Raw genomic sequence first — 26,497 nt, 5'->3', positions numbered from 1 at the left:
TACTCCTAATAGCACCATGACCTGTTTTAGCCCCCTCACCACTGACCAAGTCAAGAGCATATTTAAAACGATTAAAGCTGGCTCAGCTCTGGATCCTTGCCCAACCTCCGTACTCGCTACTGTGCCAGACACAGTTATTCCCATTATCACCACCGTCTGTAATACAATTCTGGCATCCGGATCCTACCCTGACTCACTGAAAAATACATTGATCAAACCTCTGCTTAAAAAGCCTGGGTTAGATAAAGGTGAACTAAAAAACTAACGCCCTATTGCAAGTCTCCCTTTTCTAGCAAAGGTTATAGAAAAGGCTATGAACCAGCAGCTATCAGCTTATATAGAAAACAACAATCTGCTGGATGATACCCAGTTCGGTTTCCGCAAACACCACGGCACAGAAACCGCTCTCATCAAAGCAGCTGATGACATAAGAGTCATCCGTGATCAAGGAGGAACTGCTTTATTAGTTCTCCTAGACTTGTCAGCTGCTTTCGACACGGTTGACCATAAGATCTTGGTCGACCGTGTCGAGAGGATGGGCATTCAGCTCACTGCCCGGGATTTACTTGCCTCCTTCCTGGCCAACAGAACCCAGGCGGTTACACTGGGCCCCTTCCAGTCGGCTGACCTGTTGTTACCGTGTGGGGTACCCCAAGGCTCATCACTAAGTCCGACACTATTTAATATATACGTGTCGGACCTCGCTAGTGTCATCAAAGCCCACGGGATGAGCCTAACCTCATACGCCGACGACACTCAGTTGGTGCTGGCTATAAAGGGCGATGGACAGAGGGTGGCAGAGAGATTCCAAGGTGGGATGATTGCTATCGGCGAGTGGATGGCAAGGAATTGCCTGAAGCTTAACTCCGATAAAACGGAGGTGGTTATCTTTGGTAATCTCTCCCCAGTCTGGTCGGCAACCTGGTGGCCATTGGCCCTGGGCACACCTCCCCGCCCCACGGTCAAAGTCAGAAACCTAGGTGTTACCTTCGACGACCAGCTTAACTTCATGGCCCATGCAAACAAGGTGGCAGCTAACGCCCATTTCAAGCTAAGAATGGTAAGAAAAATTACACCTTACCTACCAGACTCAGCAGCAAAAACATTAGTCACCTCTCGAGTGCTTTCTTCACTAGATTACTGCAACGGTCTGCTTCTCAATGCCCAGAACAGAGTCACCAAAAAATTACAGACCGTGCAGAATGCTGCCGCCCGCGTACTGTCAAAAAAACCTAGATTTGCACCCATCTCGGACACGCTCAAAAACTACCATTGGCTGTCCATCCACAACAGGGTCAAATTTAAATCTCTGTGCACAGTCTACAAATCATTACAGGATCAAGGACCTCGATTCCTTAAAAAGCAACTGATTCCTTATAACCCTCCGAGAACGCTAAGATCCACCTCTCTTAACCAACTAGTGGTTCAACGCAGCCGAACAGCTTCCTGGGGCGATCGCCGCTTCTCAATCGCGGCCCCTAGGCTTTGGAACACCCTACCTAACCATATAAAAACTAGCCCCACACTTCTTCAGTTCAGAAAAAAACTGAAAACATGGTTATTCAATCAGTAATTCACAGCTCTGCACTTCCTGATCAGGGTGAGACTTCAATGCAATTTCAGCGCCGAGACGCCCAAGGGTAATTGTACGCGCTCTACAAATGGCAATAATAAATAAATAAATATGCAAGAAAATACCTACTTTTTAAAAGTGGTATTTTCAAACACAGAACATAAAATATTCTTTACTAAAAGATGCATTTCTACATTCGGAGTTCAGGCATTCTAAACTCCATTTCTTAATTTTGTCCCAATGGGAGGATATGCTCGTAAAATGTTACAGAGTATTCCCATTCTATCCTATAGGACAGATAGCCTTTCAACAGTGAAACATGAATTACACCGTATTTCACCATCAGGACATGTCACACACACCAGGACATGTCCTACCTTTCACATACACTGCACCCTGACCATAGTGTTAACTTGGGCCTACCTTAGGGGTGACTCCCATGTAACAAGACAGTAGGTTAGGACTTGGCAAGTGGGTATACAAGTGGGTATACAAACCCTTTGAAAGGCTGCTCATGTGGGTGGCACAATCCATGCTGCAGGCCCACTAGCAGCATTTGATATGCAGGCCCTGGCACTCACAGTTCACTTTATTAAGGACTTACCAGTAAATCAAATATGCCAAACATGGAAACACAGATCCATAATCCAATTTACAATAGGAGCACTTGCACTTAAACACTGAACAGCAGTGAGGAAGTGCCCCAAGACACTAAACCAGCAAAAACAGAGTCAAAACCAGGAGATCAATATGCAAAAAGACAGGGGAAACACGCATAAAGAGGACAGGTTCAACAGTGGGGAAATCCTGTTTTCACCCAATTCAGTATTATGAGATCACTTGTAATGTGGGCCATAGAGTTTTCCTAAAATGTGCAACTCATATTTCTTTTGTGACTCTTCCAACTATTCTGTACCATATCAGGTAAGAAAATCTTTAGCTAACTTTTTCTAGCCGTGTAAAAAAGCATATGTTTAAAAATTATATGTATTCTCTATAACCGATGAAAACAGCATTGGTACTGGGCGAAAATATGATCTTTTTTGATTATTTACCCAGTTGTGATTCAGAAGATCAGTGGAGAGGCTAAAGCATCATCATGCACAAAAAGACGTTTACAACCATTACACAGACAATTTTTCCCGGAAATGTAGTTACTACTCACAACCATATAGCAACTAACCAAACCCCAAGTGTGTACAGCTCCCCTTGGTATTGTTTATCATAAGAAACCTATTCATTTACATCCGATCTATGGCATACTAAGCATGTCTTTACATTTGTTGAAACAAATGAGCAGTGACCTTGGGGAGCGACATAACATGTAATGACATTATAATAGAGAAGTGCTACAGAAAGTAATTTGCATGTTTAATAGATTTTATTCAGGGTGATCAGATTACAAGACGGATTTACTCCTCACCGAGGCATCCTAATTAAGAGACTTTTCCTGTTTGATAGCATTATCACCATGCACATCCCTCTGCATAAGGCGCTCTGAGATCACTGGTACAATGCAATACAACATAATGTTATAATGTGTCAAAATCACTTTATGTTACATGTTGACAGATATTTATTTTGTAAATTTAATTCTGAAAAGTAAAATCCACTGCTGAAAGAAATGCCAGGGGTTTGAAGGCCCATGGAAAAGTGGTTAGTGTGCCCGGTTACATTAACAGAAAGCATAAGTTGAGGCTAATAAAGAGGCAGCTTGCAACTTTTCGCTTTCAATATTTATATGCTATGTTCATCTCCCCTACCAATTTAGTAAGGAATATGGCAGTAATTTTGAATTGAAAGTGACCCTCAGGAATTAAAATTTTGAGCTCTTAGGGCTATATGTATCAAGCAAATTAGCATTCGCAAAGGCCGAAATTCGCAGAATTTCGGCCTTTGCGAATGCTAATTTGCTAAATGGTATGTATGACACATTTTGGCAGCAAAATAAGGAATCGCAAAATTTGTTATTCCTTATTTTGCGATTGCACTTAAGGAATCGCAAATTGTGCGATTCCTTAAATGCAATGTATCAAAGGAAAATTAATTCAAAAATGCCCATAAGGATTCGCAAATTACCACCAACTTCTAGTTTGTGGTAAGTTGCGAATTCTTTTAAAAAAGCAATTTATTTAAAATCCAAAGGTGCCATATGATGCTCATACATGCCCTTAAGGCATGTATGGGCACCATATGCCAACACATGTCATTTTCAGGGGTGCAGCAGGGTGTTATTGTGACACCCCTGCACCCTTGAAAATATTCCTAAATTGCGATTAGCAAATTGCTAATCGTAAATTTCCCCTTCATTCCTATGGGAATGTTAAGGAATCGCTAAAAAGAAGCGATTTCCTACATACATACCATTTTGCGATTTCTAAATAGCGATTCCTTGAAAATCGCTATTTAGACATCGCAAATGGTCATGATGATACATATGGCCCTTATTGCCCACCCTCTACCAGGGCAATATGCTTCTACCATCAATTGATGTTAAAGGTACTATGAAATGTGCTGGCCCCTAACCTGTTAATGAGCTCAAGGTATGGCAGGAGTATCCATCTTGTCAGCAGAGGCGAGTGCTGCAATCCTCACAGAACATGCCTTCTGGGGTTCTCTGTAAGTGGAGCCCTTTAAAGTTTGAACCACCGCCTGACTGGATTAAGGACCAATGAAGACAGTTCTAACAATAAGATACAACATTGAGGTTACCTTGTTCGTGATGCTGGACATCAGATTGTCTGGCATCCTGTTAGCATCATTTCGATAGGATGTTTGCACTCAGTGGGTGCACAACAAATACAACACATGGTTCAGAATCACTGCTGCTGTTCTTTCAGGTTGGGAGAGTGATTCGGTGGTTGGGCTGAGCTATCATTTAATCAATCAAGAAGCAAGTGTCTGATAGGCTCATTCAGCTCTTCCCCTTGGTAGCCTACCATCAGCAGCATTCTCATATCAGTCCTGCCCTAAAGGCATTCCATGCAACAATCTCTATGGCCTCACCTTTTCAACGGAGATGGTAAGTGTGAGCAGGAAGGGGCCTGTTCTTCGGCCCAGAATGAGAATGCACTTGTAGTTTATGAACCGATAAAACAAGGCCTCCTTGTTATTCTCCATCCGGGTGGAGTGACTCATAATTGAACTGTGCAGAGGTGCAATTACCGTCCAGAACTGGCAAATTCTGTAGCCAGTGAAGTTTGCACCTCTGCACCCTGCAACCTGTTTTCAGCATCTTAATGGCTTATCATGTAAACAAGAGGTGAAGCAGTGTGTTCATTAATGAGCTGTTCTCCTCCATTTTCTCCAGGACATTACTTTGCTATTGTTCATTCGTGGTGACTATTTTCACTTGCGTCTTGTTTCTCGTTGTTAATGGCTCTCGCCTTTGATTCCAGGTGTGATGCTGGCTACAGTGGACCACACTGTGAAAAGAAAGACTTCAACGTGTTATATGTGGTTCCGGGCCCGGTGAGGTTTCAGTATGTCCTGATAGCAGCTGTCATTGGGACTATCCAGATCGCGATCATCTGCGTCGTGGTTCTCTGCATCACAAGGTGTGTTATTCTTTGTGTTGATTTGGAAGAAAGCAAGCACGGTGATGAATACTGCCTTTGTGAAGTAAACATGCACCTGTAGTTGCTGCATAAGAAACCAGTAAAATGAGCTAATAAGATTCTGAAAAATAGTAACCACTTAGAACACACAATTAAATCGCATGTTGTACTATTGAATCAATTGCACCTTTGCACGATTTGATGATGCACAGACACTTGCCTTGTTTCTTCTTCTCACTGATATGTATTATTTCACAAGTGTAAAGATATTCTTAGTATTCGAACAGATATATTTGAATTATATCATGATCGTAAAATAGACGTTTTCTTTATTAAAAAACGAATGACTTCAGTAGCAGCACTTTAAAACTTTCTTCATTCTTACTGCATGAAGTGACAGGTTCACGTTGTTATTATTTTCAGGCTAGAGCCTTTTAGGTATGTGTGTCTGTGCACCCTGTCTCCTTCCTTGCATCCTTTTCTATTCTCTCTTTTGTATGCCCCAATTTGTTAGCCTTGCAGTTTTTTATTGTGTTCCATAAGCTTGTGGTGCTGGTCCACGGAGCCTCATAAGCTTGATATAAACACTAGGAGACATGGAAAGAGGCAGGTTGCACGGAGACATGGCACAAAAAGTATTTGTACATATGTGCATTATTGGCTTTTGTAATTTCTTTTTTTTTAGATTTATTGAAAATGTTGTACCATTCATGTTGATTTTTTTTGTCAATAGAACATGAGAGAGGAGTACCTTGCAACGTCGCTTATCTTGCCTCTGAAGAGTGCTGTGCTATAACCGTAATGCATGTAATCCATTCAGGAAGTAACTATTACTTTAAGGATATATGCGTAGCTTACATTATAGGCCTCAGTTTTGCATTTTAGTCTCGCCAAAGTGCTATGACATCATAAAAATGTTTTAATTGCACCATTTGTTAAGGAATACCTATATTTGTCCTCTATGTGTCTGTTGCATTTGACCAGAGTATCTTTCCATTTACGTTTAGGCCTGAGTGAAATTGAATGATTTCCCTCCCAAAAATCATAATTTACGTGAAAACTATGGGTATTATGGAAACTATGCAGTCTGAGTGAAAATTTTATGAGAGGTGTGCCGTTTAGTGCAACAGCCAAACAAGAAACAACTCAGTGTATTGTCCATACAATTTCTAAAGTTACTTTGGGAACGAACATTGCTAGTCCAATGCGGGCAGCCCTCTCACACATCAAGGTTAATAGTTCCAATGGGATATTTTATCCTCGAAACAGAGTCGCATGAGTGAAAATTATACAAAAACACATACGGAATTTTATTTTGCAATACACGAATCAAGGATGCACTATTTATTCCTTCCCATCCCTTTCCCCTTTTGTATCTTCTAGTATTTGTTTCACATATCATATTGTGTGGGTTCACTTGAGGTTGGAGTGAAAAGCAAAAGAGTGCATCGCTCTCACTGGATTCAAGGCAGTCAGCTGAAAACAGAAAGGCAAACATTGGAATGTTAGAGCCGAAGTTTCTCTTGATAAAAACAGTATCCCAGTTGTGTGGTTGAGTCTATCACCCATTATGAAAGACCACAAAATTAAATGTGAAACATCGAGATTCGTACTGTGAATTTCAGTCATTCTGAAAGTAGAGGTAACTGCAACATTTAGGTGCAGGGGCGTCCAGCACCCAGGAAAATCTACAACCTCAAGACATTTATGAAAACTAGACCACCCAGGGAGTCAAGGGTGGAGTGACTGATATAGTTACCAAATAATAGATTTTCCTCACATTTATGTGCGAGACAGTTCCAGAAATTACAGAGATTGACAAATATCTTATCAATCAGTGTTTCCACAGTTCTCCTGATAAAACTGATACTCCATGTGTATAGGTGGTCAGAAACAATACTCTGTGTATAGTTAATCGTATCACCAATGACAACAAACCTTCCCAAATACAATTTGGACACCATTATTTTTCCTTGGAATTTCAATCTTTCTGGGGATATAAGTAGCTGCAGTATTTTGATTCAGGATTGGTCAACACCCACATAAACCTCCAATCCCCGACTTTTCTGCAAAACAGGCATGAAGAGAAACCCAGGGTGTTATGGCTCCATGGATCCCACCACTTTTTTTCCCGCAGAATTCTCTACTAGCATCAGAGTTTGGCTAAGATAAAAGATTTTTCCCAGATTGCTGGGAGGGACAGTCACGGAATGTTCATGGATTGACTAATGCTTCACTTACCAAATAGCATTCTCATACTTTTCTTGATAACAACAATAATAACCCTACATGTGTAGGTATTTCTACCACCTTTGGCAGGAAATATCCAACAATGTAACATGGTGACATTAAGATTTTTGCATTACATTTAAATCTTTCTGGCAATGTGGGTATCTGTGCACATCTGTGGTATTTGTACCCAGGGTCAGCTGGCATCCTTTGAAATCCATTAATCTTAGATATTTCTGAAAATTAGACAGTCTGCGGGGTCCAGAGAGTCCACAGTAGTATGGTTTAAGTGGATCACTTCACTTTTTCATACCAAAATTGCCCAGCAAACATGAAACGTTGCCTACAAATTTAGATTTTCCTTCTTTTCTCGTGATTGAATTTACACCCCACTTGTTCCGGTTTGCTTATTATTCGTAACAATAAATAGCCCCAAAAATGATCTTCTCTATTATTAGAATTACCGTCTTTCTGCGGGTAAATGAGAACCTGCCAACATCACACATTTCTGAAAACTAGACATCCCCATGAAGTCCATGGTGGTGTGGCGTAAATGAATCCCACTAGACATTTTTGCCCTAAATGTCCTTTAAATATTAAAGTTTGGCTAAAAACACAGAATGTTCTCATGTTTTGCTGATGGAAAGTTCCAACAACGTTTGGGATTGAAAATAGTCCTATTACACAGCGTTGCCATTCTTCTCTCAATAAATACAGTACCCCACTTGTAATAGACGGACTATCACCTGTGACATCAAAGCCTCCAAAATTCAATTGTAAATATAAAGATTCTTCTATTCTGGCAATATAATGACTTTACTGAAAGCAAAAGAATGTGCAGTGTCTATGTTGGTGTGACTTCTATTTATCAAACTATGACTAAAATCAAGAAATTTGGAGGCATTTGCAGAATTTAGAATTCCAGAATGTGGGAGCATGCCAATCAGGATTCCCAAGCTTCCTTCAATAAGCATAGCCCCTCCCTTGAGTGTGCTGGCCTATCACCCTTGACCAGAACAAGCCAAAGCATTTCAATGTACTGTCAATGTGATCGTGACATGGTTAGAATTTGGTCCATTCCTATGATGTGCATGAAGCTCATCCAACCATGGAGACAGCATTATTATTGAAGAAGATGTGATAGGGTGGTAAGAACTTAGCCACATGTTGATCCACTTTCACTACAAGAAATAGCCTAAGGCTACTGGAGAAGTACCTTCCAAGCATCTTGAGATGAGGGCTAGAAAGGGAATCCTTTCCACTGTTCTTAGTTGGAGAGTCGACACAACACAGGTTTTATAAAAAATAAGTATTCTTTATATAGACTTAAACACAAGACCACAAACGACAAAAATCCACAATACTACACTTAAGATTACTTAAAAGATGATTAAAGTTGCTTAGTTCAAGTTGATGGTAAATGCGACAAAGTTCTCAACAAAGTACCTGGTTGCGTAACGCAAAGTAAACAAAAGGCTCGCCAAAGGGGAGATGCGTCGGTCCCCTGATCCAGGGAAGATGATGCGTCGTGCCTCAATGCTTGCGCAGAGGATGCATAGATTCTCAGCCTGCGGGCCCGTTGCGGTGCATAAGATGGTGCCTTGATGCCATGCGATGATCCGGTTGCGATGCAAGAAGATGGCTCCCTAAATGTCGCAATGCGATGATCATGCGATGATGCCCTGGCAGTCTTGCGACGCCTCTGTACATTGGAGCCGTGACAGGTCCTGGGCCAAGCTTCTCCGTTGATGTGATAGAGACTCTCATGATGGCATCACGCTTCTCCGGTGATGCGACAGCAGGCAGCTTCGATGAACACACGCTTCCAGGGAGATGCGGCGAAGGCTCGCTTCTCCGGCGATGCGACGATTTCAGCTGCGGCGGCGACACCATTCTTCTCCATGCGTCGCGCTTCCAGCTCCCAGCGACACACAAATGTGTGGAGTTGAGAATTCCCAGCAAGGAAATTTAGTAGGGAGCTAGAGGTGAAGTCTTTTGTACCTGAGACTTCAGCACGAAGCAAGCACAGTTCAAGCTCTTGGAGAATATTCTTTAGATGAAAGTCCTTACAAAGTTCCTTCTCCTTTCCCTTGACAATGAAGCAACCACTGCAGGCCAACTCAGCAAACAGCACACTGGCAGAGGGGCAATAAAACTCCTGCAGCTTCCTTGGTTCTTCTCCTTGGCAAAAGGTTTCTTGTTCCAGAAGTGATCTAATTTCTTGGGATCAGGGTCCCAATATTTATACCTCAAAATCCTTTCTTCTCTGAAGGCAGAGTGGCCTCTGCCTAGTTCAAACCAGTTCCTGAGCACTTTGTTTACATGACTCTCTTCTTCCTTTCACTGTGCAGGGCAGAGACCTCAGACAAGCCACAGGAGGTGGAGCCTCCACAAGGGAGGGAAGATACAGCTCTGGAGCACTCCCCTGACATGATTCGTCCTTTCCTTTCACAGTGCAGGGCAGAGACATCAGACAAGCCACAGGAGGTGGAGCCAGCATTGTAGAGGGAAGGTCCAGCCCTATGCAGGTCCCGGGTGCAACTCCTCCCTCCCATCTAGATGCAGATCTCTCTATTCACCACCAGGCTGCCCCAGCCTGTCTCCTGGAATCCCCCAGCCATGTCACTCACAAACCCAGACAAGGAATACACAACCCAGCAGAGGCAGGCCTGGATAGTTAGGCAAGAAAATACCTACTTTCTAAAAGTGGTGTTTTCAAACACAGAATATTAAAACCAACTTTACTAAAATATGTATTTTATTATTCTGAGTTCAGGCATACTAAATTTAAATATCTACCATGTTCCCTGAGTCCGTTAGGATGATAAGAATGTAATAATCTAACTGCCCATTCTGGCCTATGAGAACAGGTAGCATTCAATAGTGAAAAACAAAACTGGCTGTAATTCACTATTAGAACATGCTACACACATCAGAGCATGTCCTACCTTATACTTACAATGCACCCTACCCTTGGGCCTACCATAGGGGTGTCTAACATGAAGAAAAGGGAAGGTTTAGGGACTGGCAATTGGGTGCACTTGGCCAAGTCGATATGGCAGTGGTAGACTGCACACAGTCATTGCAATGGCAGGCCTGAGACACATTGTACAAGCTGCTTCTGTGGTGCAAGCCCACCAGCAGCATTTGATTTACAAACCCTGGGCACACATGGTGCACTGTACTAGGGGCTGACAGATAAATCAAATAACCCAATCATGGAATAACCAATTTGCACATAAATTTATCAAATATCAAAACAGAGGAGACAATCTATCAAAATGGAAGGGAGACTCATGTCAAAGATGCCAGGTCTAGCGGGGAGGATATCAGTGTCACATTCTCCACATTAAAGGTTTTAAGAGGCACTATTGCCCGGAGTGTGATGGCAATAAGGCTATTAGCACTCTCCCTCTAGTGGTAAGTTTACCTCACTGTGTTTGAGGGCAGAATGGCAAGACCACAGCTCCAACTCACTCAATAAGCCAATCTCTCTGCTACAAAGTTCCAGGCTCATCACTTCCTTCAAGAAAGAACATAAGCCCACATGCCTAGTAGAAAAACAAACCTCTCAGTTTTATGTTGTTTTTTTCACTTTACAAATGTTGTTTGGGCTTGCTTTTCCTTTTAGAGAGGAGGGGGAGGGGCAAACACAGTGCCACAGAGAGACTGCCTTCTGGAGAAAAAATATGCTGCGTCTCTCGACAGGAGCCATTTGTCAGTAGCTATTTCCACCAAACAGAGCATTCTGGTTGGTTTTCAGCACACATCATTCTTTAACAGGTGCTAATATAAAAATATAATCCATTAACAATGCGGTGAAATAAGTTACAAAGAAAAAAGTCTTGATTGAGAAAAAGGGACACATGTACTAGGCTTGGTTTGCTGGTGCCTCTGATCATGGATGGGTGGAGTTAGGATTCCTTTGGAACAATCTTGTTGTGCCCAGGTCACAGACTCACCAGTGTTATACCTAGAGGAATTCTCCAACTACCCAAAACTGCCTTCGTGAAATGAAAATCTGCAATTATAGACAAGGGTGAATAGAAAGGGATAACAAAAAGTGATGCCTTTTAAAGCATAATACCAATTATGTTTGACACGGTCGATCATGCTATCTTGATCGACTGTGTCTCGGCAATGGGCGTCCAACATAGAGCCAAAGATTTGCTGGCCTCCTTCCTGTTGGAGAGAACGCAGGCAGTTAGCTTGGGGTTATTTCGATCGGCTGAGGTAACCCTTCCCTGTGGAGTTCCTCAAGGCTCATCCCTAAGTCCGACACTTTTTAATATTTACGTGTCGGACTTAGCCAGAGTTATAAAATCTCATGGGATGGGCCTTACTTCCTACGCTGACGATACTCAGTTAGTGTTACCAATTAACAGGGATGGAGATAGAATGGCAAAATGTTTCCAAGAAGGCATGCTGGCCATCAAGGATTGGATGGCCAGTAACTGCCTCAAATATAATTCCGAGAAGACGGAAGTGGTTATTTTTGGGAAACTATCCCCAGTTTAGTCCAGCTCATGGTGTCCTCCATCAATGGGGTCGACACCTCAACCAGTTTCAAAGGTTAGGAACTTGGCAATAATATTTGACGACAACCTAAATTTTGTTTCCCATGCCAACCAAGTCACGTCCACAGCCTTTTTTAAACTTAAAATGATCAAAAAACTCATCCCATTCCTACCAGAAAGTGCAGGGAAGAAACTGATTAGCACCCTGGTAATGTCGTCATTAGATTACTGTAATGGACTGTTTGCAAATGCACAATGCAGGGTCATCAAAAAAATGCAGACGGTCCAAAATGCAGCTGCTCGTTTGCTCTCAGGGACACCCAAATTTCAGGCCATCTTACACGTTATTCGAAACTACCACTGGCTGGCGATCAAGAATCGCATAAAATTCAAGACCTTGTGTCTGACTTATAAAGCTGTTCACAACCAAGGCCCAAAATTTCTATCTAAACAGCTGGTCGTATACTGTCCCACCAGACAGCTTAGATCTACAATGGCTTATCAGCTAGTGGTACCTCGTACCAGGACAATGGCCTCGGGAGACAGACGTTTTGTGGTGACAGCAGCCAAGCTTTGGAATGGTTTACCACTAAAGATCTGCTCTGTTCCATCACTGTTTCAATTCCACAAAATGATAAAAATGCCGCTGTTCAATCAGTAAACCCAGCCTTGCTTACATCCTCACTGAATCTGCAGCGCCGAGACGCCCAAGGGTATTTGTTTGCGCTTTACAAATTTCAATAAATAAATAAATAAATAATACTCCCAGAGTCAGCACCTCTGAATACTAGGAAGCGAAATGTAAAAGCAGAGAACATTCCAGTCTAAAAGTGAAATAAGCAAATGAAATGGAAGCCTGTCTACGTCACAATTTCGTTAGTGTCCATACATGGAAAACAGGATAGAAGTATGTCAATGAAAATTTCTGGTTATTTAAAAAAAAGTTAATGAAATATTAAATGGAGCTGCAGTTTACAATTAAGGCATGGAGGTTGTTGGTATGTTTTCTTTTCGTGTGTGGGGTTCCCACACGTAGTTTTAGTGTTGTGGGGAAGGCAGCCCTTGTCTAAGATTCTTGATGCTAAAGTGCTTGTGCTCTCTCCCAGAGCTAATAATCAGTAGCGGCTGGTGTGCCATCGGAGTGGAGGGCCGGGGATAGGGGACCGATGGACGAAGAAAACAATAAAATAAAAAGTAAAAACAAAAGAACTTACCTGATGCATCGCACTAACCAAAACGCTGCTCTTCTGCCTCTTGGTCGCTGCAGCACAGGCTCTCAGCTTCCCGGCCAAATCAGATGCTGCTTTCATGAAAGATAGCAGCGTCAGTATTTGGTGCTCCCAGTGTGATTGGGAGCCTGTGACTGCTGTCTCCAACCCAGCAATGCTGCTGGGGTTGGGGAGAGTTTCACTGTGCATGATGGTTTTTGCTAGTCAAACCTTCATGCCCACTGAATCACAGTGCTAACCACTCTTCTTCCTGCCTTTCCCCACCCTCCCAAGCCTCATTCAATAGAGGAAATATTTGCGATAATAAACCTGTTTTTATCATCGTTTTATTTTTTCAATTTTGAGGCAGGTGGGGGGGGGGGCACACTAAAAATTCCCTTGGTGCCCATAGGACGAAGGATTGTAGGCAATTATTACCTCAGGCAAGGTCACATAAAATTATGTCAAAATAACTTTATTCATTCTAATTTTAATGCCTCTATATGCCAAGTGCAGTATGCTCTAGCCAACTCATAATGATCCACTTTTAATTGCACGCCTGACAGTTAGAACATAAATCCTGATCCAGAGATCGTTTGCTTTGTAAGACATTGTGTTACTCCTTCTTTACCGACTTCCTGTAAGGAGACAACCAATAGTTTACTGTGGATAATTTTGTCAATTTGGAGATCTTCATGCTAATTATAAGTACACAGTACTCTATGAAACATTTGTTTCCAGTATCTTGGTTCCAACAAAAGTTGGTAGAATTTTACCAAAGTTGTTTTCCTTCACTCTTGAGGTTGTTTTATATAAGGTTTGTAACTCTATATGACTATTGTTGCCTCAAACCTCAGCCTAGGGCCCTTGGTTTTGCTTCAATTAGTTTTGCTTTCTTCCGTCCTCTTTATCCTTCTGGATACGTATTAAATAGGTCTAGGTTGGTTTTTAACGTAACCTGTCTTCAACAAAGTATGTCCTATCTCCATACCGAGTGCTACAACTGGATATTGAGAAGGCATTCTAAGTAGCTTTTTCCGGAATGTACTTGGTGCTGTCCTGCTGTAAGGAGGTGACTTCTTCAGATAAAGGCCTCAACTATACTATTCTATTCCTTATATTATTTCCATACATTATAAAAAATGTCAGTGTCCCATTTGTGGTTCCTTCTGTTTTCCTCACTGACCCATGTTTTTCGGCCCAGGTCCTCAACGATTTTAATCCTTGTGTACTGGGAGGGAGTGTAATCAGGCAATATTTTGCTAAATCGAGATACGTGGTATTACGAAAAACATATTCAACCTCTTGGAGCTGTAGCACAAGCAGCAGACCTTTTTTCACAGAGATAGATTACAACTGTAAGAAACAACATTTAAGTAAAAAAGCAACACAATACAATTCCTAAGCCACTTTACCAAAACCAAGAGAATTTTAACAAACAAGATGACAAAATAATTATAAATATTGGTTTAAGGGAAACTTAGCTATACTTTTGCAAAGTGTTGAGTAAAAATGAACAAAGAAACCACCAATTAGACTCATTGTTTGCAGTTGAGCATGACCTAGACATCATTTCAAGATCTGCGAAATAGAGCAGGCTGGTTAAGCCTTGTTGGTAATAGGACAAAAGATGTACCTTGAGACATTAGTTTTTTCCTGCAATTAAAACTCACACAGTGGGCAAGACTAAATGATAAAGCTACAAAGGGTCCCTCAAAGTAGAAGACACTCTTGTTGAGCTCCTGCTGAAACTTTTACTTTGTTTGCATAAGGTGCAAGTGGGATAAAGCTGGATTATGTTGCTGCCGAGCTTATTTCGATGGTGTGGTGGATATGCCATCTCATTAGTTCTAAGAATTTTCTAGCAAATCAAGGCCGGATTATGTAGCCGATGAGGGCTCAGCAAGCGAGATAGGAGCTAGGGTAGCCACAATCTTTGCTTGAATAAGTTCAGAGCTGGACAAACTTTCAATTTATTGTTGCAGCTGTCGCACCAGTCTCATAAAGCCCTGCAGTCTTTAGAACTCGATATGCCTTTGTTAGATCTTACTTTTTGGAGTCTGTAGGTATAAGAAAGGTGACTCCAAATCTCACTCTTAGTTTTAAATTTCCGTATTGACGTTCAAAGAACAAATGTGAAACATCAACTCAAAAATTGCTGACTTTGACTACCAATCATATAGTGCAGTGTTCACATAGAATGTATTTTTTTAATTTTAATAATCATATCATACATTTAATTTCTGATTCTTAAATTTGACCGTAAACCTATAGAAAGCATATGATATTAAAGACAGAGACACTGGATCAAGAGTCTTATCAGAGATCACACATTTCTTCTAGTCAGTCTCCAAGGTGGAAGCTGCAAAGAGGATTTGGAGTTCTTAGGGACAGGCCAGGCAATTTAAATAAAAAGTCCTAAGCATAATAAAGCAGACTTCTACCCTTAATCATAAGGTGAGTGCTTGCTGTACCTTGTTTCTAATTCAGAGCCATGCCTTATAATCAGTGAAGCATCCATAATGGCTCAACACATGAAGTTACATATAGAGCGTGCGTTTGTCCTCAAAGTCACATACCAACCCTTAATCTCCTAAATATTTTGTTTGCACTTTGATATTTTGCTTAAGTGTCTGACTCAAGTCAACCCAAATCTGAAATTGTTTATGAACAGCAAATGTGCCAGATATGTAGGGTGCTGGAGTATTTCTAAACGGTATCAAATAGTCATATGGGCCAGTTTTGTTACTGGAAGTCTTTCACTCATGCACAATAAATATATAAACAAAGTTCTGAAAAGCTCTTGTAAACCAGACACTTTTAACTTGGTCTTCTTATAAAAACTAATGGCTAAAAGGTTAGCATACAAGGAATATTGGATAGGGTACTGCACCTCACATCGATTTGTTCTCAGACTGCACTTTCTTTTGCTTAATAATTTGACATTTAATTGTTTTTTCAGCATTCTGCAGTGGCCAAAGGGCGACATTATGGCACTATGTAAAATTATAGAAATCCACAGAAATTAAATTGCCCAGAAATGTGCAGCCTATCCTTGGGGCGTTTTTAGTCATGATTATAAGTGAGACTATAAGCAAAGGTGGTCATATAAGTATTGTTACCGTCATTCGGACACCGGGTTTCATACTGCATTAACTGTCATGCTTCAGATGGAACAACATTGACAAATAAACCTATGGACAAAACTTAAAGGTTCTAACAAAAAACTATTTTCTTTCTGTGACATAGTAGTGATTGTTCTAGACACTCTCAACTCTTCTAGTTCAACGGGAAAAATTGGAGTCCTGTTTATTGAAGACGACAGCCCATGTTATACTAGGAGGAGATTTTAACTTAGTCATGAATAAAGGATTGGACAGGACGTCAAAAGTTAAATATACCAACCCACCTAAAACGTTCGCCAGAGTAAAAAAGCATGATGAAAAAACTTAATCTGATCGATATTTGGCCTACTAAGAAGAGGGAGATTAGGGAGTTCACCTTCTTTAGTAAGAAATATAGGCACCACTCCCGTATAGACTACTTTCTACCAGATCAGAAGCTATGTGGGAAGGTGATAGAAGTGACCCAAATTCCAGGAATAGTGTCAGATGACTCAGCAGGATTCAGAAAGAGTGCAAGCTTTAAGTAAAGAGCTGGAGAGGTTACAAGTGGCATTCCAGGAGCCATTGGAAAAAAAATGACTCGATAGGCAAAAAGTGAGTAAACTTCAGCACTTTGCCTATGGAAAAAAATATGGTTCACTATTAGCCTGGAAGGCAAAGGTAGATAGGGCGAGAATCACAATCCGAGAGTTAATTAGTAGAGAATCGGGGGAGATATTGTATGTCAACACTGATATAAGCAGAGAGGCCTGTAGCTATATGAGAGATTTATACAGAGATGATATCCAACCCAGCCGGGGAGATATTAAGGAGTGGCTAGGATTGACAAAACTTCCACAGTTAACTATGGAGCAACAGAAAGCATGAGAAGGGAAATTAAGGAGGAGGAAAGAAGTGCTAAGAAAATCGTAAAGAGAAAGGCAGCTGGAGCAGACGGTCTTCCTGTTGAGGTTTTTTTCTGTATTATGGATATAATACTCACAGTTTTAAAAGTCTTATTCAATGAGATATATATAAGTGGGAAGAAGGTCCCCAACAACGGGTCAGAGGCTATAGTTACTTTGATTTTAAAATCAAATAAGGATCCACAGAAAGTAGATTTGTATAGACCAATTTCCTTTATGGACTACAAGATCTTTTCCAGAATTATAGCATATCGTGTGCCTAAGGTAATAAATGAAGTTATTCATCCCAATATAAGAGGCTTCATCTCAGGGAGGCAGCTGAATGAATTACCATTCCAGCTATTGGGAGCTGTAGATATTGGGGAGGCTCTAAACTTACCTTTGACCATAGTGGCTGTGGCTGCAGACAAAGCTTTTGACCAGGTACACTGGCCTTACCTTTGGGAGGCCATGTTAAGTTTTGGTTTCCTGCAAAATATGATACGGGTGGTGCAAAACTTGTATTGTGCTCCTAAGGCTAGGGTACTGATAAACGAGGGACTGTTAAATTGGTTCAATATTACTTGAGGGACAAGGCAGGGTTTCCCTCTGTTCCTACTTCTTTTCAATTTATATATTGAGCCACTAGTCAATTTGATAAGGGTGGATACCACTACTCTCTCTTTTAAATCATATGATCTGGAAGTTAAATTAGCACTATACGCAGATGATATGATGTTCTTTATGAGTAACCCGCAAGATGCAACCCCCAATTTGATGCGGAAGGCAGAGATGATCAGCCATATTTCTGGGTATAAAGTGAACATAGGAAAAACTGAGACTATGGAATTGGAATCAGGGTTTGGCAAGTCACGGGCTGGAAACACAAATACAGTATTTGGGGGTGTTAATAACTCAGGGAATGGAAGATAATACAAAAACAAATTTAAGGAAAGTTAGTCAGGAAGTAGTAGGGTTACTGTCAAAATAGGTGAACCTTCCTTTAAATATTTATGGACAGGTACAAAAATGATTATCCTCCCAAAGGTGAATTTTTTTTTAACACCATCCCATCAGTCTTTCAGAAGAAAGATAATACAAAACTCCAGGGGAGAGTAGGAAGTTTCATTTGGGCATCGAAAGGCCCTAGGATATCTTGGAAAAAGTTGTGGAGGAGGCTTGAAATCGGAGAATTGACATTACCAGATGTACTTTCCTATTGCTACGCCTTTCAGTTCAAGAATGTTCGCATGCTCGCTAACAGGACTGATAAGTCAACAATAGGCTTCCTTTTTGAGGCAATGCCTGCTGATGTCCCACAAGGTCAAACTCCTTTATTTTTTTCAAATACAGAAACCCATTTTTTTTTAAAAAAAAGGTGAGGCTCAAATTTAGTGAGTTGGGAAGCACTTCATAACTGTTCTATTGGTCTGTTAATGAGGTTTAAATGTTGTCAACTGAGTTCCTGGTGAGCAACATAAGACTGGGCGGAGGAGGAGGAATCTAAATTTGATCAAGTGATGAGAATCGGTTAGTGAAAAAGGAAAACTCTTTTTGGTATTGGGTCTTTTTGGAGATGAGTGAGAAGATCGAGACTGAAATTTTAAATTTGTGGGGCCAAGAGTTTAATGATGAGGATTTGAAGCAAATGTGGAGTGAATCTTATGGTATATTACGACAAGTAGTAAAACCAGCACCACTCAAGCAAAATCATTTATTCAGCACTTATAGAGTTTATTGGTCACCTGCAAAGCTCTCTAAAGTTACTGGTAATACTTACAACTGTCCTAGGTGCATGCAGGTAGCACCAGACGATGTGCATTTCTTTAAGGTATGTCCAAAAATAGCACCATTCTGGAACTCGATATGTGACTTTGTGGGAGAAACTATTGGGATACAAATTAAAGTAACAATCCTTTCTGTGTGTTTCAATTTATGTACTAGCATGTATTTTGCACAGCATCATTTGTTTAGACCAGGACACGGGCAACCAGGGAGACCGGGCAGGCGGACCGCTACGTTTTTGATGAGAGACGCTGAACATCCCCTAGAATAATAAAGAGGAAGGATTATTGCGTGACCCCAGTAGGAGCAAAAGAAAGGAACTCCACCGGGCAAGCTAAATACAGAATGAACAAATTCTAAAAGTCTGTTGAAACGCAGTCCTTGCAACGGAGCGTAGTGCCCCCAGGCAATTAATGAATCCTCTGATGAAATACAGAGTGGAAGTGGAGGTTCTACATTCACTATAACCCCCGGGATATATCTGGTACCTAAAAGACACATTATTACGAATAAAGAAGATGTTTTTAAACCTGTCCTGAGGAAGGTGTTCTAAGAAAACGAAGCACCGAAACGCGTCGACACACGGATTTTTAAATGTCTAATTATGGTTTTTTAAATTATGTATTGAGAAACATGTATTGATTTATTGTGAAATTTAGGAAATTTGTTTAATATGTTGTTTTGAAAAATATGTCTGATTTTGTTTTTAATGAATTGCTCATACTCAGTATAAGAAAATCTTTTTAATAAAAAAACTACTTAGAGACATACAATTTTATGTTGTGATATAAATATACTGTATGGGGTTATGAGGATGAAATTGGTCTAAACAAATGATGCTGTGCAAAATACATGCTAGTACATAAATTGAAACACACAGAAAGGAATTCTTTTTTGAGTGTGACATTTCCCGGTCCTTTCTGGGTTTATTTGGGAAAACTCTCTCTTCATAGCTACAAATTAAAGTAAGCCCTAGTGTCATTTTCTTTGGTCTAATCTCAGATAAAGAGGCACAAATTACAACAGTTAAATCAAAGTTTTTGTTTTATGTAGAACTGTTAGCAAGGCGTGAGATCTGTAGGGTATGGAAATCTGAAAATCCTCTGTCCTTAACGGAGTGTTTTAGGAATATCATTTACATATGTGAATCGGATACGGCATGCGATCCAAGAAGTAGTGAGAAAATGTGGGCTCCATTGGTAATCTGGAGAGAGAAGGAAGCGTGAGTCCTATGACTAAGCCAACTACGCTGTCGGCTCTGTTATCCCCTATCCTCGGACAGTCTCAGTATGTAAAGGAGATTGAAGTGGAAACAGCAGTATACTTGTCGGTCTCTACACTTCTTTTCCACTTCTGGTCTCCAGTCTGATTTCCTCTGGTAAGACCTAGAGATATTAGAGTATAACCCAGCAAGAAATTTGGCAGAATGAGGACACAAAAAAAGAACCAAAAAAATGTGCAGCTTATCCTTGGGTAGCGTTTTTAGTCGTAATTATAAGTGAGACAATTAGAAAAGGTGGTCATATACGTATTGTTACCATCATTCAGACGTTAACAATATTGCGTTAACTGTCATGCATCAGATGGAACAAAAGTGACGAATAAACCTATGGACAAAACTTAAAGGTTCTAACGAAAAAACTATTTTCTTTCTGTGACATAATAGTGATTGTTCTAGACGCTCAATGTTGTTCAAATAATTGTTACATTATAAAGAATTGACAATGATAATTAAAATATCCACCGTTTTCTTAGGATTCACATATTAGGACTACCAAATATGTATTTATTCTTTATCGCTATCTTGATCGGTAGCAAAGTTTTAAACACAGAATTAAACGCCCCCAAAAAATTTTTAAAATAGGTAACCAAAATGCATTTAATTTTGGAACATGTCCAATCTCTCCTTTTATAAAATGGCTAACCTTTTCAGTCCTTTGCAGCTGCAACTTAATAGAGACAATTTCTATAAAATCCTTCACCTTTTCTGTAATAGCAGTTTCAAAACATCCTCTTATACTGCGAAAGTTTTCAAAATGCCTAACCTTTATTGCAATTCACTTAATAGATAAACTGTGCCTATAACCAGCTTATCCAAACGAAAAGCACTTCTGAACCAACTCTTTTTTGAAGATAAATGCAGTATTTAACATTTTAGTTTCCTTCTCCTACCACCCAAACATTCTAGTTGTTTTAGCTTTATGCTCTTTCGCTGATGCATTCTATTTTTTTCTACTGGTTGCAGCTGTCTTTGTTCTTATTCTTTTCTTGCTGTACGTGTGAATTAAGCACAGCGGGGCTCCTCTAAAGAGTCCTAAAATCTGACTCTAGTACGCAATAAATCTCGCAGTATCCAAATAGGTGCAGTTTTCCTTCACTTGTTCATAGTTGTAGTATTACGTAAAAGATTTGGAAGAAAATTTAACTGCAGTCTTGCCCATTAACCGCAGAAATCAGTATGAGTTTATTATATCATGTGATGTGTGCTCTTAGGGTGTTGAGCAAGATCACTGTTTGCATGTTTCGTCTCGTTGGAGAATAAGAAACGTAGGGCCCGAGATGCAAAGAGACAGTTCTCAAATAAAGTGGCCCCAAATTGTGACCTTAGCCACCTGTCTCTGAATTTGTGATACAGCCTCACAAACTCTCCATCTCCATTCAATATCCTTCCCGATGAATATTATTTAGGCAGGCCTCTATTTGCGAACCCACGGCGCAGTACACCATCTTCACTTTCAGGCAAATGCATCAAAGCATTTTGCGATCGCCAACGGTGCGATTCGCAAAAATCGGCTGTTTGCGATCGCAAAATTAGCCTTTTCGATGCATTAACAGGCACATGCATCAAAGCATTTTTTCAATCGCAAACAGTGCAATTCGCAAAAATTGGCCGTTTGCGATCGCAAAATTCGCTTTTTCGATTTCAATTTGCAAGTCGCAATTAAGGAATGTTTAGAAATCGCAAAATTTTCAACGATTTCTACATGCATAGGCATTTGCGATTTCTTAATTGCTATTCCATTAAAATTCGCAATTATGATCGCAAATCCCTACAAGGCCCTCGCAATTTGAGAATTCAAGTTTGAAGTAGTACTTCATGGTAATTTGCGAAAACTTTGAAAAATGCACTTTCGTGCATTTTTCAAAGTTTCATGTTATGCACACACATGCCCTTTGGGCATGTGTGTGCGCAACTTATGTGCATGGGTCAATTTCAGGGGTGTCACAGGGTGTCCTTTTGACACCCTGGCACCCTTGAAATTGCATTCTCAATTTGCGATTCTCTAATTGAGAATCGCAAATTGAGAATGTCTTTGCATTCATTCCTATGGGCCTCTAGGACTCTAGGCCCATAGGAATGAATGGGGAGGGATTCCTTAATTGCGACTCGCAATTTGCGAGTCATAATTTAGGAATGTTTAGAAATCTCAAAGTTTTCAGCGATTTCTACATGCATAGGCATTTGCGATTTCTTAATTGCGATTCCTTAAAAATTGCAATTAAGAAATCGCAAATCCATATAATGATGCATGTGCCTGTCTGTTTTTATTCCCAAAAGGGGAAACGTATTTATTCTTTTAAAGCAGCCTGTGTTTACTAACTAAATCTGCTTTTCAAAATACATTGACTGCACATGGCACAGCAGGCAATGGTCCCCTGGACAACGTCTGCTTTCCTCAAGGCCATCTGACATGATTTTCAAAATGGAGACTGCCTACTGGGACAGCTTCCCTGTTTACACATCTGTTACCATCTTCTTTGAAGCATAATTAACATTGAACCATCTCACTGTGATTCTGCTGCTTTCACACTCTTCCCAATTGTTATTTTAAATGAGTTGCAAAATTGTAGCATACACCAAAGAAGGCAAGTAGAAAGGTGTATTTAAGATTATTTATTTATCAACAAGGACCCGCGGTAGCGGGATAACAACTAGCGTTAACAAGTGTCAGCTGTCATCTGTCACCATGTACAGGTGACGTCACCTATATACAGAATGGGTTGCTATGGTGATGCGGTGTGACGCTGCATAATGAACATAGAAAACATACTAACATGTACGACATCTCCCTTCCACCATGAACATTTAAACAGAAAACTATTCCATAATGTAGTCTTTAAACTTGGCGGGCAATTTGACCACTCTGCCCGTTCTGGAAAGGTGCCTCCCGGTTATACTGCCCTCAACATCATTCATGCTTGTTGCATCACTCTCATTGTCTTCCACACAGTTGTCTCTCCTTGTTTCATCCCGCACCAAAGCAGTGTCCATGGGATCAGAAGAGAATCTAGTAAAACCTTCATCTGAGACATCAGATGCTCCTTGACTGACTCTGGTATATGACCTATCTTGGTTACTACACGTATCATCCCACTCTAGAACACTGTCATTTAGTCCTCCTTCTTCTGTTCCTGCATTTCTCATTATGATCCGTTCTTGACCATGTTTAAGTTTTACCACGTCATCTTTACTGCGCCATCCATCACCTTCAACTAGCACAGCTCCTCCAGTTGCTCTGTCAACTCTCATTGGTCTGCTAAGCTTAGACTCTCCTTTGGCAACCAGACCAGGCTTCCTTACTAGCACCCAATCCCCAGGTGCTATGACTTTATCTTTAGCTCGATTCACATTATCAGAATAAGCCTTATTCTTCATTTGCTTACACAGTATGTTCTCTCTCACATCATACTTGTCTTGCTTCAACAGCTGTTGCTTTCCATTCACCTATTTTCGGTGTTATGACACAGTTGCATACTCTTCCTCTCATCAGGAAAAATGGTGTAAACCCTGTTGCTTCCTTGGGAGTATTATTATATGCATTTATTTTTACTTTGATAAACTCCTTGACATCCATGTCATTCGCAATTGCCATCTGGATTCCTTCTTTAAAGAATCTGTTGATCCTCTCTACTTGACCATTGCTCTTGGGACTGTACAGGGGTGTTTTCTCCTGTACTATACCACGTTTTTCCAAGAAATCTACCATTACACGTGATACAAGTTGTGATCCATTATCAGACACTATAATTTTTGGTTGCCCTTCTCTTTCAAAGGTTTTCTCCAGAAATTTTATGACCACTTCAGTTGTAATCACCTTCACAAACTTGTAACACACCCACTTAGTGTAGTAGTCCGTCAAAACTATTAGGTATTTGCATTCATCTTGTAGCAGATTGAAGGGTCCGGCAAAATCTATTGCAACCTTGGCCCAAGGTCCATCAGGGATTTGCACAATCTGCAGCTCATTTTTCTCTATTCTCCAATGTTTGTCTGACTTCAAACATTGCTCACACTTATCTACAAGGTTCCTAACTTCGCTGTCCACTCCTGGCTACCAATAGTACATTCTTAGGACATTTCTAGTGGCTGTAGTGCCAGGATGCCCTCTATGAGCCATCTGGATTATCTTTTGTCTGAGTCCTAGTGGCGGCACAAACACTTCACCTCTTTTCAGGAAATCATTTTCTAGAGTTAATTCATCGCTTACTTGCTGATAATTTTTAAGCTCTTTTGGTAAATTCCTCACATGTGGCCAATTGGATTGTACATACTCCTTTACTTTGTCCAGAACAGTATCATTCTTTGCACATTCTTCCCATTCCTCATCTTTTATGGATCCTTCACACATTACAGTCGCGTCAATATGTGCCACCACGCATTCGTTGTCTTCCAGTACCTCATCTGTGTTTTCCTTTACCGGTAACCTGGATAGACAATCTGCCCTACTGTTCTTTCCACCTTTTATGTGTTCCATTCTGAAGTTATACTCCTGAAGCTTTGACATAAGTCTGATCAGCCTAGAACTAGCATTGCCATTGCCTCGCCCCTTGCCGTCCATCATGTACACAAGAGGTTTGTGGTCAGTTACAAGCGTGAAACCCTTGCCCCACAGATAATCTTTGAGTTTGTGTACAGCCCACACACAGGCTAGAGTCTCACGTTCAATTGTACTGTAATGGATCTCAGTGTCATTTAACTTCCTGGAAATAAATGCGATTGTGTTCTCTTCATTTCCTTTCCTTTGGCAGAACACAGCACCTATTCCCTCATTACTAGCATCCACAGTTACAATGTTTTCTAGCTGCGGATCATATGGTTTTAGTGCTGGCGCCTTGGCTATTTCCTCTTTGACAGCTTTGAATGCATCATTTTGTTCCTTTCCCCACTCATATTTCACATTTTTCTTTAGCAGTCTCCTGAGTGGTTCCACCTTTTCTGCATATTTCTTGATAAACTTTGCATAATACTCACTGAGGCCAAGGAACGACTTGAGGGTCTCTTTATTTCTAGGTTCAGGGGCCTCCCTTATTGCACGAACCAAATCATCTTTTGGCAAAATACCCTCTGCAGACAGAACATGCCCTAAATATTCAATTTCCTTTGCCATGAATTTGCATTTGTCCTTAGCAACTGTCATGCCTCTGTTTTCCAACACATTCAGAACTGTATTATTATTATTATTATTATTCCGAGTTTTGTATAGCGCCTGGTTACCAATAGGCATCCCCGCGCTTATCAGAACATAACACAGCTACAAGAATGCAAGGATTAAACAGAGAACAAAAAAGTTTTTAAAAGTTTACGAAACCTGAAGAGACTGGCTTCGGAGCGCAGTTGTAGGGGCAGTGAGTTCCACAAGGAGGCCACATTTATTGAAAACCTTCTGCCCCCAGTTCTTGCCTTTTTCACCCTGCCAACCTGAAGGAGATGTTGGTGGTCAGAGCGGAGGGAACGGGAGGCCTTATAGGGCTGGACCATCTCCTCAAGAATAGGTGGACCCACCCCGTGCAGGACTAGGTGGGCGATGCAGAGTGACATGAATTTCACCCGGTCCTTCACAGGGAGCCAGTGCAGTGCCCTCAACGCCGGGCGGGCAGATTGCCGCCTAGGGAGACCCGTCAAAAGCCTGGCAGCCGCGTTCTGCACTTGCTGCAGTCTGTTCTGGGTAGATTCGGGTGCGCCCAGGAAAAGCGCATTGCTGAAATCCAGCCGCGAGATGATAAGTCCCTGGATGAGAAGCCTTCGAGTGGCCACTGGGAGCAAGGGCAGAATCTTCTGGGCTGAACGGAGCAGGCCAAAGCACACGCCAGCAGTCTTTTTGGCATGGGTTTTAAATGATAGGTCCTGCTCCAGCCATACCCCCAAGCTCTTGATCTCCTGCTTGGGGGGGGGCATCGGTCCCAAACAGTCTGGCCAGCTGCTGGGGGGCAAAGATGGAGAGGAGTTCCCCAGCAGCATCAGTTCCGTTTTGGAGCCATTTAACTTTAGGGCTGAGCTGCACATCCACGTGTAGATCTTTTCAAGACACGTGTGCAGCCGGTCGGGATGGTACGCCGACTGGGAGAGGCCTACCACCAGCTGGGTATCATCAGCGTAACTGATGATTTTGATACCCAGCGGCCGTACCACATTCTCCAGGGGGGCCATGTAAACGTTGAATAGGGTAGGGCTCAATGAAGAGCCCTGTGGCACACCACACTGGAGAGGGGTAGAAGATGATTTTTCTTGGCCTTCCCACACCTCAAATGTACGACCTTCCAGGAAGGAGGCGAACCATTTGAGGGCCAAACCCGTGACCCCGACCCCTGACAGCCGTTGGAGAAGCACCTGATGGTCC

At 41.2% G+C, this 26,497-nt stretch overlaps 1 protein-coding gene across 1 annotated transcript in view; it reads left to right on the top strand.

Annotated features, from left to right (window-relative positions):
* TMEFF2 (transmembrane protein with EGF like and two follistatin like domains 2) overlaps positions 1 to 26,497 on the top strand; it is an 804,247-nt gene that overhangs the window by 718,003 nt on the left and 59,747 nt on the right. The window contains exon 9 of the mRNA XM_086955395.1: positions 4,972 to 5,130. Within this exon, the coding sequence (XP_086811521.1) occupies positions 4,972 to 5,130 (159 nt within the window). The remainder of the gene's footprint in view (positions 1 to 4,971; positions 5,131 to 26,497) is intronic.

This window comes from Lissotriton vulgaris, chromosome 2_1 (assembly GCF_964263255.1).
Source record: "Lissotriton vulgaris chromosome 2_1, aLisVul1.2, whole genome shotgun sequence".
Classification (NCBI taxonomy): domain Eukaryota; kingdom Metazoa; phylum Chordata; class Amphibia; order Caudata; family Salamandridae; genus Lissotriton; species Lissotriton vulgaris.
This window is presented reverse-complemented; position numbering and strand designations above follow the sequence as displayed.